The sequence below is a fragment of the Scardinius erythrophthalmus genome (genome assembly GCF_964197995.2).
Source record: "Scardinius erythrophthalmus genome assembly, chromosome: 1".
Taxonomy (NCBI): Eukaryota; Metazoa; Chordata; class Actinopteri; order Cypriniformes; family Leuciscidae; genus Scardinius; species Scardinius erythrophthalmus.
This window is the reverse complement of record NC_138221.1, coordinates 39,151,574-39,167,356: the sequence shown is the minus strand read 5'-3', so window position 1 is coordinate 39,167,356 and position 15,783 is coordinate 39,151,574. Positions and strand designations below refer to the sequence as shown.

The following is a 15,783-nucleotide window of genomic DNA, read 5'->3' as shown; positions in this document are numbered from 1 at the left end:
TGAACTTTCTATTCTTCAAAAATTCTCAAATATTAAGCAGCATAACTGTTTTCAACATTGATGATAATCATAAATGTTTCTTGAGCAGCAAATCATCATATTAGAATGATTTTTGAAGGATCATGTGACACTGAAGACTGGAGTAATGATGCTGAAAATTCAGCTTTGACATCACAGGAATAAATTACATTTTAAAATATATTAAAATAGAAAATAAAATTAATTTAATTTGTAATCATATTTTACAATATTACTGTTTTATTGTATTTTTGATCAAATAAATGCAACCTTGATGAGCGTAAGAGACTTATAAAATCTTTACAGACCTCAAACGTTTGAACTGCAGTGTAAATTGAAAAGTGATGTGTTTGGGACATCCTTCAGATATTCATCAGTTGGCTGTTGTAAAAAAAAAGAAAAAAAAAGAAGCTGTTTGGTGACCATCATCAGTGCTTTGTCTGATATGTGGTAGATTTTGGTAATGTTTCTGTGTTTCAGAGATAGGGCAACATACAAAAATGATAGTGATTGTACTTCAAAACATGTAAATGAAGTATGTTTGTGAAAGTGGTCAGGGTCTTGTGTTTCCTGTACTTAACTCTGCACTCTTTAAAATGCCTCATGGACCAATATTTCTAATTTACTGAGGTATGTTTTGCTGGATCAAAATTTGCACCTCTAAACAAGTATAATAGGTGATGAAGAGAATTGAAATTAAAAGCCTTATTTAATTTTTGTATTTGTACTCCTTTTAAGGACAAAGTGCAAAATTTGCATCAGTAAAAATGCCTTGACCTAGTCCATGACTCTTTTAAAACACATATTACACACTGTATCTGCAGGCAATATATGCCATCTTGTGATTGAAAGATGTACACAAAAGATTTGCTGTTGTCAGTTGGAATGTCTTCGGACTGCAGTTGTCAGACATTATAAAAAATAAAGACATGTTTTTTCATGAGTGGATCACCTGTAATGTGCCCCTTTAATGACTTCCGGATACCATTATAATGAGATTGTTCAGTTGTCAGAAGCTGTACCCTATAACATTTTGAACTTTCTACTTTAAATAGTTTCAAATGGTTATATAATTCTATATTCTGATATATCCCAATGGTATTTAGTTCTAAATTAAGCAAAGAAAACGTTAATGTTTGATAACGGGAACGAGCATTGCGTTAGTTCACCAACACTTATGGGAAAAACTCCCGTTTTCCAATCAGAATCTTGAAGCCTGATTGGTTCACGTCTGCGCAAGTGCACAGACAAATGGCATTTCAGCCTGTCGAAAGGGGTGGGGCTGGCTGCCTATATAAGCCATGCAGAAATGCCCAATCGTCAGAATCTTTTGACTGAGGAGCAGCTAGCATAAATACGTTGAGTAACCATAAACGTTACCTTTCGACACTTTCGGCACGTAGTGAATTCTCGGCCTGAGGACCACTTTACAGTCGTTAGGAATGAACTCAAGGCAGGAAGGTTCCACAGACAGAGTCTGCAGATCTCCAACTCACTTGACTGACGCTAAAGGCAGCAAGAAGCCAGTCTTAAGCGAGAAGGACCGAAGGGAGCCCTAAGGACTGTGGAGAGGTCCCATGACGGGACCTAACGTGGGCAGGGAGGATTCAACCTCCTAGCTCCTCTGAGAAACCTAACAACCAGGTAGTTTTTCCCAATCGATTGGCCGGCCACCGGGGCGTGATTTACCGCAATGGCCGCCATGTGTACTTAGAGTGTGGAGTGGGTGCGCCCACCGTCCAGCATCTACTGCAGAAACGTGAGAACAGACAAAGTTTTGCACTTGGCTGGGTATTTTTTCCGAGCTAAGCACCAGCTTGAGAAAACAGACCATTTCTGAGCGTAAAGGCGCCTTGTGGAAGGAGCCCTCACTTCCGAGATCGCTCTCATCACTTCCTGGGGAAGGCCTGATAGTTCCAGTCGAGGGGCCAAACATGCAGGTTCTATAACTCCGGTTGGGGGTACCAAATTGTTGGGGACCTGCGGAAGTAGGGCTACAGGATGGAAGGCATAAAGGCACAGACGAGGCCATTTCTGTGCCAGCGTGTCCATTTCCTTTGAGAAGTATATCTGGCAATGGGAATTCTCTATCGACGCAATGAGATCCACATCCGGTGCGCCATATCATGTTGACTGCCGGGGGGTAGAGTCTCCATTCCCCGGTGCCGGTCCGCCACATGAAAGCATCTCTGCTCCTTCGTTGGAGGAGCCTGGCAAATTGACTGCCCTCAATCACTTGGTGGTTTATAAAGGCAGCCACCGTCCTGTTGTTCAAGTGGACCAGGACATGATGACCCCTGAGTTCCTGCTGGAACTCCTTGAAGGCCAAAATCACTGCCATCATTTCCAGGCGGTTGATGTGCCAAATTGACATAGGGAACGCCCATGAGCTGAAGGCTATTCTGCCATCACACAGGGTACCCCAGCCTGTCTTGGAGGCATCTGTCACGACCACTTTCCTCCTGAAAACCGAGCCCAGCGTAACCATGTTTTGGTAAAAGCAGGGTGATTTCCAAGGGACCATGCCACTCGTGCCAGATGAGGAGCGTGAGCTTGCTTGCAGAGCGTCATTGTTCCGCTGCAAGGATCGTTCAACTGCAGGGAGAGCGAGGCTTCAGTCTTCGGAGCGCCGAGATGATCTTCACGCTGAAGGAGAAAGATTCTAACAATTGGGCATTTCTGCAAGGCTTATATAGACTGCCAACCCCCGCCCCTTTCAGTGGGCTGAAATGCCATCAGGAACCAGTTTTCCCCATAAGCGTTAGTGAACTAACACAATGCGAGTGAACCGTATCGAAAGGGAACTTCAGAAGCTGTGAAAACAAGAAACACCTTAAGATCCAACTAAAATTAGAGAAGAGAGATTTTAAGTTCACTCAAAAATGTTAATTCTGTCATTTACTCACTCTCATGTTGTTCAAACCTGCATGACTTTCCTTCTACCATGGAACACAAAAGATGATGTTTGGCAGAAAGGTTCCCTTTCATTTGTTTTACTGTATGGAAAACTAAAAGTGAACGGTCACGGAGTTTGTCAGTCCCTGATATTCCGCCTACACTCTTAAGGCCCGTTCACATCAAGAACGATAACTATAACTATATTAATGTCCACACTAGTAGATGAAATACTGTTTATTGCACATGCTGCAGTTTTGACGTCTGCCGCTTTAAATGTTCAAGCTCTTTAAAAAAGGATGGATTCTGATTGGCTGTCCATACATTCTTAAAAATAAAGGTTCCAATAGGGAGGTTTTGCAGTGGTGCCATAGAAGAACCATTTTTAGTTTTCCCGAAAAACCTTTCTGAGGAAGGTTTCTTAAAAGAACAAAGTTTTAAGTACGAAGATTTGGTGGTCAAGAAACCTTTTTTCGACTACAAAAAACGTTGGTCCAATGAAAAGGCTCCATGGGCTCTCAGTGATCAATTCTTAAAATAAGCTTCTTTTTTTTCCTTAGTGTGAAGAACATTTTAATCTAAAGAACCCTTTTCCACTAAGCACCTTTTGTGCAGTGGAAGTTCCATGGATGGTAAAGTTTCTACATGGAACCACGATTGCCAATAATTTTAAGAATGTAACATCTCCTTTTGTGTTACACTTAATAAAGTGCTTCTTAAAATGACAGAATTGTAATTTTGCATAAACTCTTCCTCTAAATATCACTGTAGTAAATAGTTTTAAGTATGAAACGAACAGATGAGGTACAGAGACTGGAGCCTTAATAAATGAATCTTAAGGTTGATAACGTTTGACCAGCATTTATTCTGCAGATATGTCCTGACACATCGCAAATTGTTGACGACAGGGTCTTGCCACAGTTAGCAGTTCATGTAAGAGAGATTAGAAACGTTGAGCGTACTGAAGTCTCAACAGTCTTCTATGAGAGGGAGGAAAACCATTTAAGAGGCACAAGCACAATGGTAATTAACAAAAACTAAGCAAACCAATTAGAATTATCCATTTAGCCAAAACCATCCTGTAATATGATCCTATCCGCCAACCTTTCAGAATGTTATATTTGAAGGCAGGTGAAACTTTTATCACACTGATGTAATTTTGAAACAGAGAAAAGACAGTCACATGAGCCCTAAGGAGTGCCGAGCGGTGCATTGTGTTCCCCTGCTTGATTGTTTAATTGCAAAGTATTTAAGCATAAACAAACATTCAAAAATGTAATTTGTCAAGTCAGTTGACAGATCACTGTAGCTTACTGTAAGAAAACTATATATTAACCATTCATTTTTATGTGCTGTAGAGTTTGTAAACAGAAATTGAAATATTTCAACTGAACGGCAGGAGCATTCTGAAATAAATAGGTTATTTTTCAAAGGCAGCCAACCTTACAATAATAAAATAAAATAAACTAATGACCATGCTAACAGCACTGGAAAAACCTGATCAAAAGAAGTTGTCAAGATGAACTGGAATTAACGTTAGAATTCAAGCCTTCAAGTAGAGTAAACCTGTTTCTCTTCAAAACAGTTACAGTTCCACTTGCACGTTTTAGGGTTGATCTTTCCTCTTTAAAAAAAGGTGTTGTCAAAACTTTCTGAACCTGAACAATCTGAGTAAACATCATCACTGCAGCTCCGACAACCCCTCATCCTTTCACGCATCTTGCCAATGTCCTGGTGCAGCTCCAGGTCGTGCGTCACAGACAGCCGTGGACATGTGCCTGCCGGCAGCTAGCTGATTATCTTGCTTATGGCCTGTAGAGAGGGGAAGTCATCGTCACCAATGTGCTGGGTGTTATGGGTGTTGAAGTCTTTCAGAGCCAGCACCTGCTTACAGGTGGGACACACTTGACAGTCCAACTCCAGGCTGTTGCTGCTGGAGCATGTCTGCCAGGCTTTCTTTTTGCTTTTTTTAGGCTTCAAGCCTTGCTGCTGTTTCTCGAGAGCCTTAAAGTCTCCGTGGGCAGTGAGAAGCTCCTGTTGCTTGCGAGTGTCTGGTAGGAGAACCAGCAGCTCGTTGAAAACCCTGTTGAAATTCTCTCCCAGCAGCTCCTGGCAGCTTTTGTAGTACTGGACAGCAGGGATTACACCCTGATCAAGAGAAAAGAGAGTTCATTAACAAATGTTAGAGATCAATGTAAAATATAGTGTGTAAACAGATTTTAATAAACACTAATGTTTTATGTTGACATTTTTTCAAAGAATGTGAAAGGAAGAGTGTATCAAAGGTTCTATAATGGGTCCGCAGTTTTCCCAGCATTTTTAAACACCTTTCAAATGGTCCTGGACAAATAAAACTTGAAAATAATATATTCAATTAATGTTTATTTGTATAACACTTTTAACAATACAACAGTTTCAAAGCAGCTTTACCAAATATGCATGTTTCAAATATTCAAAATACATTCAAAAGAAGCTGCATAATAATTATAAGACATCATGCTGCTTAAAATTGCTTTAGACATTGTAGGACTAATAATCCAAAAGTATTTTATATCAATATAACACTGAAAAAAAAAAAAAAAAAAGTAGAGTAATTGAAATCTTGGTTTGAAAGTTACCTGTCTAAACTGGCCTGAATAATTTTTGAACTCATTGAACTTGGTTTCATCATTTTGAAGGAAATTCTTAATAGACTGAATAAGGTCCATGTTTCTTTGCTGGAAATTTTCAGGTATGAGGTAGGATCCAATAGTCGGTCTGAAAGAAAACAATGCCTGAATGAGGTAAAACACGATAAATATATCAAACACAACTCTCTGTCGTGAAGTGATTTTATAGTGAAATATCCACTACCATTCAAAAGTTTAGGATCGGTATGATTAAAAAAAAGAAAAAGAAAAAAAAAATTCTGGGAAAGAAAAAGTATTTTATGCTCAACCAGGCTGCATTCATTTGATCAAAAAATGTGGTTAAATAGTAATGCTGTGAAATATTATTGCAATATAAAATAACTGGTTTCTATTATAATGTGTGTATGTAAATGTAATTTATTCCTGCGATGGCAAAGGTGAATTTTTTCATGTTTACCAACACCTTTTAAAATTATTTGATCAATAGAAAGTTCAAAGGAACAGAATTTCTTTGAATTAGAATTTCTTTGTGATATTGTAATGTCTTTAATCACTTTAATGCGTCCCTGCTGAATAAAAGTACTACATTCGTTAATACTTTTTAATCAATTAGAGAAAAAAAAAAGAAAAAAAAAATCATATTAATCCCAAACATTTGAACGGTAGTGTAGGGAAAATTATATGTACAACAAATGTTTAATTTAAGAAATTGTGTGTATGTAATGTATGTGTATGTTATGTAATACAATAAAAATACTGTTAAACTGTAAAACTAAAGTGGGTCGCACACCGGACGCGCAGCTCAGCGCCGCGCCGCGCCACGTCTAGGACAACTCTCACCTGAAAATCTGTTAGCATCAGCAATTTTCTGATTTCTGTAAATAAATATAAAACTAAATGTATATTGCAGCACGGGGTGAAGTCCGTATACATTAACTACGATTTGAGACACATAAATGTAAATTTAATATAAGACTGTAAATGGCGCTCTGTGGCGCGGCAGGATTTTGAACACGGTCCTGAGCCGTTGCTGGGCGCCGCGGACAGACGCCGAAAGGCGCCGCCGGTGTGTGTACTCTCATAGAGAATAATGTGTTCGAATTTAAAAGACGTGGCGCTGAGCTGCGCGTCCGGTGTGCGACCCCCTTAAGAGTATTTAGACATTTTCTGCTTTCAAAGGTTAGTGGGTCAAGTTCACAGTTAATGAGATGAACTACACATGAGGGGAACTGACTCCATAAATCCACTATAAATCACCTTGACACCACTTGATTAAATGTACTTGCAAAAAATCCTCAGAAAAGTGAATTTAGTGCTGAGAAAAACTCTAGCATGCCACTTGGTTTCTTACATTAAACAAAGACTATGGAAAAAAAACACTTATGTACTCAAAATAAACCAGTGACAAGAAACACCACTTCCCCTTCACATCACACACGCCTATAAGCTCTAACCTGTTAACATCCGACACTGATGACTCCACCACATTACTGTTGAGTGGGATGCCGGTGAATCCTGGTGGAGGTTTACTGACAACAGACCCAAGGCCAGGAGGAGGAGGAGGCGGCAGTGCACTCTGAGTGCTCTTCAACGGAAATGCACTTTTAAAGCCTACGAAACACAAGGAAGCACTTATGAGTAGGGCTGCAAAAAACTGACAATGCAATATTTTGTTTTTCTGCCATATATATTGTGATATGAAAAAACACAAGAAGTTTCGCCAGATTGCTTGAATAGCAATTTGGAAAGAATTAATAATTCAAGAACGATCGGGGTGATTTTGTTAGGATGTGCTGATCAGCATAGAAAATAATAAATAAAAAGAGAGAGAGAGAGAGAGAGAGAGAAATTACTTTTTACTCTGAAGACTTTAAGAGCAAAATCCTAAATGATTTGGGAAAACTTGAAACATTTGTTGCGGCCTCGCAGTGTTAATTTCAAATAATTTGTCATTATTTTTGTCAATGACGTTTTTTTACAGACGAAAACGAGACGATAACTAAAGTCTTGAATAACAAAAACAATGACGAAAATGTTTGGTAGGGACGATTTGGGAAGAGATCCAGTCAGAACGGATGTCTTGCGTTTGTGGTAGATGCGCAGGCGGGACATGAGTTGGCATCCGCTTGATGCATGTCTGGGAGAAAGAAGAGCAGACAAATAGATAGACCTGAATAAGAGTGAGGATGCAAAAGAGCTCTATCCGGTGCGGTTTTCTGTGCGCATACACCCGAAAGCGTGCAGCCATGTACACAGAAAGCTATACAGAGCGCAAGCTCTCGATAGCATCTGAATGGACAAATACACACAACATTATGTCTATGTCCGTTTTGGAGAATATTCACGCAAACAGTCAGTTAAGTCTTTACCGAACATAAACAGTTGTGATAATATCGGACGTGATCAGTGCATAATAAACCGAATGGCGTCTGTGCCCTTAATATTAAACAAAAGAAAAATCGAAAAGCATTCACTGCTCTTTGATAGCTTTAATAAGGATTAATTATATTGAATTTATACAAATGATTATGTCTGCTTGAAAGAATAAAGAACGATGCATGCAATATATAGTTGTTATAAAGAATGCAAATATCATTCATTGAAAAGAAGACCGCGTTCTACTTTAGGAGAAGTGGTTTAATTTAATTTTACAGTTAAATCTGTCTGTATTGCATGTTCAAACTTTAAAATCGTTTATATTAACAGGTTAATAAATGTTTTCTCCGGGAGTATATAATGGGTTTGGTAAATGAATGCCCTACAGTTTTACTAAACCCATTAGATTTTAGTCGACTAAATCTACTGTAGATTTAGTCGACTAAAATCTTATTGTATTTTGATGACTAAAACAAACAATTCAGATGACTAAAATATGACTACAACTAAAAATAACTAAATTTGCTGTCAAAATGAACACAGCGGCCTCGTGGGTGACAATTTTGAGTCCCGGCTCCCGGCTTTTTTTTTTTATATATAAATAATAGACTATTATTAAATATACATCAAATAAAAGAAATATATTGTAATACCATTGTGCTGTAAAAAATGTATAAAATGTATTATTTTACTGTAGAATTACAATACTGATATTTAAGTATTAATTTCTTCATTTTCAGATGTTATCAAAACAAAACAGTGCTTTTATTCATCAAGCTTTTATTTTGATGGGTTGTCGTAAATTATTTGCTTCACTCAAACCAGTAGCAAATTGCAGCCTGTGAGATTTGACAACTGCACTAAGCCATATTGAGATATCGATTTTATTTCGATATATCACGCAGCCCTACATAAAAGCGATGTCATTTTGTGCATTGCCTCTTTTAAGAAAGACCTCTTACCAGGTGGAGGCTTTTTGGAAACAAGAGCTGGGAAATCCTCTTCCTTGGATGGAGGGGCTTGATCAGTTACTGGCTGCTTGAAAGGGGAAGGAATATTTTCAGGAAATGCTGTACTGGACAGTGCTTCTGCTGGCTTCTCCATGAGTCCGTTTATAAAGGAGTTTGTTTTGGGCGCCGCGGGAGCTTTGGCGAGACTGCTATCTGGTGGCTTCATCTCAGGAACGTTCTCTTTGTGAGCCATTTTGGACACGGACTCCGGAGTGTGCGAGGGAGAGCCCAGAGATGAAGTCGTCGCTGGCTTCTTCTTCTTACTGGCTTTGGGGTTGGGGTTGGGGCTGGGCTGAGATGAGCCACCTTTCACTGTCAGCAAAGTGGAAATGTCAAGCATAGTTGGTACCGTCCGGATCTCCTGGGCTGTTTTACCGCTCTGGGGGTCCTCATCATCAGACGAGGATGGACATTTCACTTTAGGTGGAGCTTTGTGGGTTTCAGCAGGGGTGAGCTTCTTTTTGCGGCGAGAAGAGGCGGCAGTGAGAGGCTGAGGCACACTTCCACTGGGGGGCGGGTCACTAGCGGACAGTATGGATGATGAGACCACATGGGCTGTTTTGGTGGGCAGAACCACAGGTTTATTGGGAACCGCCACAGGTTTGCTTCCAGCTTGAGACCAGGCTGACGTTGTGCTCGACTGGGGCTTCAGTGGTTTGATCTTGGAGACCAGTGCAGGGAAGTCCTCCTCCTGGAAGGATGAATGTTTCTTGGGTTGATTCGTGTATGCAGGCGTCATTGGAGAGGAAACTAATGAGCCAGACAAACTTGGAAAATCATCTTCCTTCAGGGAGACAGAAGTTTGTTTGATCGTGCTGCAACAATAGGGAGACATGACATTGTTAATTGCTGATCTGTTCAAACCGAAGGGATACTTCACCCAAAAATTAACGTTTTGCCATCTTTTACTCAACCTCAAGCTGTTCCAAAACCTGTATAAATTTCTTTCTTCAGTTGAACACAAAAGAAGATATTTTACAGAATGTCAGTAATCAAACAGTTGACGGTAGCCATTGACTTCAATAGTAGGAAACAAAATACTATGGGAGTCAATGGGTGCCATCAACTGTTTGATTACTGACATTCTTTAAAATATCTTCTTTTGTGTTTAACAGAAGAAAGAAACTAATAAAGGTTTGGAACAACTTGAGGGTGAGTAAATGATGACAATTTTCACTTCTGTGTGAACTATCCCTTTAAACTGTATAATACTACATTAAGTGGTGCTTGTCCATGCTAAACTTGGTACAATGATGCTAGGGCGTTTCCTGCTGTTGCTAATTCTAAGTGTCCACTGAGAGCCCACCCCTTAATCTCTAATTGGTATTCTGGCAAGTAGAAATGGCTTGGTTCCTCTCTCTGACATTATTCCCCTTTTTGTTTTGGGATTTTCTGCATATTTCTCCAAGCTGATTGCACCTTATGACAAAAGCAGTTCTGTTGAAATATTTTTTCAAGGAAATAATAATAAAAGATTATGATTTCAAGAATTCAGACAACTTTTTATGTCATTGTGAAACCAGGATAGTAGATTTGGAGGACAAAAGCAGTAAAGTGTTTTTTTATGAAATAATAATAAATGACTATGCAAAAAGGGTTAGTTCACGATTTTATTACTTTTCTATATAATATATCCATTTAGTCTTAATTTTTATTTCCGTTTTAGTTTAAGTAATTTTAGTACTTTTTTTGTTAACTTAAACTTATTTTAACTTTCATTTTTTTTATTGTTTTTTTGAAGTTGAATTTTTCCATCTAATAGTTATATTTTATTTTATTTGTGCTTTATTTCAAATAATGGAAATTATTTGAAATTATAATTATTAGCTTTAGTTTTAAAAGTAACAACACTGATTTCAGGTCAGTTGTATCAGCCCAACATTTCTGACTTAAAGGTGCACTGTCATTTTTAGAATTGCAACCAACAGAAGTTACAGTGGCCGACAGGAAAAGATGTCGTCGTCGTCTGAGACAGCAGAGAGTAGCCAGTTAAGCAATGAGGTTTCTTTACAATTATAAATTAATAAATGATGTTTACTTAATTATTCAGTAAAATCGATATGTTATTGCGAATATTATTATTACTTGTTCATCATTGTGTCAGTGTTTTATTCGCTGACTTCAGCTTGCTTCTTTGCACGAAGAACAGTGACGAAACGCGTTTGTCCGTTTAGGGCTCCTGTAGAAACATGTCGGTGCAAAATGGCTATTTCAATGTAAGGGGACCTGCGGTGTATGTAGATGGAAATGGCTCATTCTACTAGGTAATAAAAACATAACGGTTCATTAAGTAAGGGGCATAAGTATTCGGGCATTAAAAACATCACAGAAAGTAGTGTAATGAATGTGAATTTGAATAAATTAATAGATCTGACAAAGTAAATGTACAAGCAAGCAATCACTACTAATTAAAAAATGCAAATTACCATTCCTAAATGGGAAAATACATAAACGTGACAAAAAAAACAGGACAAACATACCTTTGAATTGGGGCTGGAGGTGCAGCTGCCCCTAAAACTGGGAAGTCCTGACCAGCCAAAGAGGCATTAGTCTTCATTGATCGAGCTGAAATATAAGTAAACATGCAGTTTCATCCACTTAAAAAAAATAAAAAATAAAAATCAATACAACAATTTACCAATTCTCATACCTTGAATTTCAGTCGTCGGCTTCACTGTGCCTCTGTTGTTTCGTATTTCATCTGGCTCCATCTTTTCTTCTTTGCGTGGCTTCTGAATGCTTCTGTCTTGCGCATGGCTTCTCTCTTCTTGTCGGCTGGCCATTGAAGCTCGCAAAGCAGCGGCCATCTCTCGGTCCTCTTCCTCTCTGCAGACAACAACTCTCTCAGTCTTCCATCATAAGCGCTCTTATATGGTTAGAATGCAGCACTGATGAGGACCTACCGAATATATCTCCAGCTCCTGACGTTCTGCTGTCCTCCTGGGCCTCGTCCTCTTCCTGGTCTTCCCGGTCTGTTGAAGCGATCCGCTTCCTCATAGTCATCGCCACCAACTACCAGACCTTAAAAAAGCCATTCTAATGAGTTTAAGGACATATAAGAGCGCATGCAGCATCTGAATAATCATATCCAACTCACAAAAAGAGCAAATTCTGCTTTACCGTCATTTCTTCGCTGCTGTCTGGGTGCATAGCTGAACTGAATGTCGATTTGGCGATTCTGCCGTGCCTCCGCCCGGCTTTTGCTGTGGGCAGCAGCTTTGTGAGCCTTGTAGTCAATCTCTGTGCGGAAAGCGTGAGTGAACTGCTCTGAACTGCAGCGCCCTTCCTCGCAGAGATAATGGCTCTCTCTGAAGTGCTCGCTGAGGTACAGGTAGTCACTGTAGGAAAGAAATATTAAAATTACGATATGATGATTCTGTAGTTTAGCTGACACTAGGTATGTTTACATGCTTTACTCTTCATCAGTCGGAATGAATCCAATCTGATTTCAGCAAATATGTAGTTCAATCTCATCCATTAATTAGTTTGTAATGATGAGAAGTAAAACATACACTTGTTTGCATGGCATAAAACATGTAAACATACGCATAACGGCACTGCACATGCGCGCAAGGTATTTGTTTGATCTGATTGAGAAATTACTCGGATTCAAATGTTTACAAGCTTAATTTTAAGATTTTAAAAATGACTATTGATTGTATTATTTCAGGTCTACATGTCATGACCCCTTTCAATTCGATCAAAAATTGAATTCGGATCAACTGAAGTGTTTTCATGAAGGCTTTTCAGTTCAGATGAGCCATTATTCGGGTGCATGTAAACGAGTTACTTCTGGAAATAAATGTTAATGTAAGTAAAAAACAGTGAACAGGAACTGGTCTTCTACCTGTAATACTCCTGAGCTCCATCAGCATCACAGAAATGGCAGAAGTAATGATCTCGTCGCAGGTGCTTCAGTAGCTCATCATTGTCCAGGTATCGATCATCGCAGAATTTACAGAGCGGATGTCCACGATGCGAGGTGTCATCCGGGTCCCCTTGCGTTCGATGGCGAGCCAGTTCTTTTCGATTGTACCACTTCCGCTCGTACGAGAATATCTGCATACAGTTCGGCAAAACATTCATTGTACGAACGAGGAGCTTGCAAACAACATAATTCAATAATAAATTAAGATGTAATACGCTACCTTTAGATGCTTAGCACATAACTTGCAGCAGAAGAGCTCGTGTTGTTTCCGCATATGTTGCTCTAATTCTTCAAATTTGGAGAACACTTTTGGCTCTGGACAATGTGGACATTCATGTAACAAAATCTTCCTGCATTTGTTGTAAAAGATAAAAACCCATTTGTAAGCAACAAGTATCATCAAATGTTGTTGATATTAAGGTAGAAAACAGGGCTGGACGATGATGGTTTTGCCGGCAATATAAAATTAATATATTGTGGAGACCTAAATGGACTTTTTATTTGCTACAAGTAAATTGCCTAAAGATTGCATCAGAGCTGGTCACCGATGCACCGATTAACACTGGTCCATTGTGTTGATTCACAACTCTGATTCAACTTGGAATCTCAAAAATGTCTCGATAACACTATTTTACAGTGTCCTTGTTACACATTACACGTAGTTACTGTAGTAATAACTATTAATTATGCATAATTACATACAACTAACCCTAAACCGGTCCCACTTTATATTAAGTGGCGTTAAGTACTATGTACTTACATCAAAAAATAAGTACAATGTACTTATTGTGTTCATGTTGTATTGTAAAACACTTTTGCTGCTATTGAGGTGTGATGCGGGTAAGGTTAGGGACAGGTGTGGTGGATTGGGTGGGTTTAAGGTGTAAGGGAAGGGTCAACGGTGTAATTACAAATGTAATTACATGAATTAATTACAGTTGTAATTACATGCAGGAATTTTTAAAATGTAAGTACAATGTAAAAACATGTAGTTGCACAATAAGTACATTGTATCAAATTATTAATTTCAATGTAAGTACATAGTACTTAAAGCCACTTAATATAAAGTGGGACCCCAAACCCTCTTCCCAACCATACAGTAAGTGTATGTAGTTCATTCATATTACTCCGTACTTAAATGTATAATTACACTGTAACACGGACACGTTAAAATAAAGTGCAACAAATGTGCCATTTTTTTAATACATTTTAGAAGTTTTGGTAAAATACATATGAAGTTAAACATTGCAGTTTTACTTTGTGCTGTTAAATGATTGTTATAATACAATAGAGGTGCATATAAGAAAATTCTTCAGAGAAATTAAGTGGAAAGCATGGCTTGATTATTTTAACAATTTAATTTAGAATACATTTTGAATATACTTGGCAACAATGAATTTGTGGTTGAAATGACAGTATTTCTAAGTTCTGAGTGAATATAATACACATTGAATATTGTTAAAAGGCTACTGAGACAATTTAGTATCTCTGCTGTAAAAGAAAGAAAAAGGTAAAATGAACACCTGAACTGCGCATAGATCTTCCCATCTCCAAAATAGATGTCATATTTCTTCTCACACTGATATTGATGAATTTTCAGAGCGGCAAATGGTTCAGGTTTCTTTATGAAGACCACCTGGGATATTAAGGAAAACAATAAATCACATTATTAATTACAGGAGAGAGAAAGAAATCTGAATGAAATGAATGAAAGTCTTCCTTAAACAAAATGAACAACGTTGTCAATCAAGCAAAAGCAGACTAAAAGCAGAGTCGTACATCACATGTCAAACTTGCTTGTGCTCAACAGGCCGCGCGCACGAGTCCTGATCGATTGACACGCGCGTCAACATGACGTCACACTTTGACAGGCTGTCAGAGAAACTACACGTCTAGTAGTTTCTAACGACGAGAGAGTAATCAGTGAAGCCGGTTACATAACAGCACAATTCAGCTGAGCTGTCCCAAAATCATGTGTATTAAAAAAAAAACTAAACAAATGACCTTTGTCACTAATGTATCCATGGCTGTCACATAATATGTCTTAACAAATGTGAAGTAAGTTAAACTACACTGTGAGGGACGAAGCAAAACAAGTCAATTTACGTTAACGTAAGTTGTCACGGGAAACGTCAGGCAATAAATCACCACTGCTATGCTAAACCAGCTAACATCTAAACTGAAATCAAGCTTCCAAGTTTAACAACAAGCAAACACAGATATCATGACCATCAATTACTCACACAAATACACCTAGTTCACTGCTAAGAGATGACAAAACGGAACTAAACCTTTTCAGGTCATCTCGACCCGACAAACACAACCGCTGCCATTATGAATCGACATGCTAGCTAACGTTAGTGTGATGGGAGTGGTGAGGCCGTGGTTCCGCGTGTGTATGAGGTGTGTGTGTGTGTGTGAGGCCTGTGCTCTCGCTGCTGGAGGAGAGGAGAGGGCGAGGCGGCACCTTGTCGAGCTGCTCCCGGCAGACGGCGCAGTACTTCTGCTCGCACAGCACCCGCATCTTGGTGGAGCAGCGGTAACACACCGGGTGATCGCACTTCCCCACCGCGAACATGTCGATGTCCTGGCAGCACAGCACACATGTGCTCTCCGCGTCTTTCTTAAGGGTGGACTCCATACTGTTAGAAGGCACTGGCTGTGTGTGCTGTGGTTTTTTCGGAATAATCCGTATGGATTTGGAGGACTTGTTGTAAACGACAGTACGGGCACGGGCAGTGAGGCCGGGTGAAGCGCGCTCCTGAGTGCGTAATCGTTCCGCGCAGTGCATTGTGGGGACTGATCCACTCGCCGTAGACAGGAAGAGCTTTTATTATGACACACCGGACTTTTATACTGCATTCCGTGCGTGAATTAAGTTAAAAGTAATATTCTAATTATATTAATACGCTTTAAATTACAATAA

The 15,783-nt window shown here is 39.1% G+C and overlaps 1 protein-coding gene across 1 annotated transcript; it reads right to left on the bottom strand.

Annotated features, from left to right (window-relative positions):
* Nucleotides 1-3,758: 3,758 nt before the first annotated feature.
* On the bottom strand, nt 3,759-15,657 carry znf598 (zinc finger protein 598). The gene is made up of 12 exons (XM_081387509.1): nt 15,325-15,657; nt 14,381-14,493; nt 13,078-13,207; nt 12,777-12,988; nt 12,050-12,267; nt 11,833-11,950; nt 11,580-11,755; nt 11,410-11,494; nt 8,882-9,744; nt 6,998-7,154; nt 5,532-5,670; nt 3,759-5,061 (listed from the first exon to the last, which is right to left on the bottom strand). The coding sequence occupies exons 1-12, from the start codon at nt 15,646-15,648 to the stop codon at nt 4,702-4,704; spliced, it is 2,895 nt and encodes a 964-aa protein (XP_081243635.1). The 5' UTR covers nt 15,649-15,657; the 3' UTR covers nt 3,759-4,701.
* Between the last annotated feature and the right edge of the window lie 126 nt (nt 15,658-15,783).

Bases quoted from the DNA above. Each gene is read 5' to 3' on its own strand.
- znf598 (XM_081387509.1), bottom strand. From the start codon at position 15,648: ATGCACTGCGCGGAACGATTACGCACTCAGGAGCGCGCTTCACCCGGC. The intron at 14,494-15,324 runs GTGCCGCCTCGC...TTAATATCCCAG, and splicing joins GCCGGGAGCAGCTCGACAAG to GTGGTCTTCATAAAGAAACC. The intron at 13,208-14,380 runs GTGTTCATTTTA...CAACAAATGCAG, and splicing joins AAGATCTATGCGCAGTTCAG to GAAGATTTTGTTACATGAAT.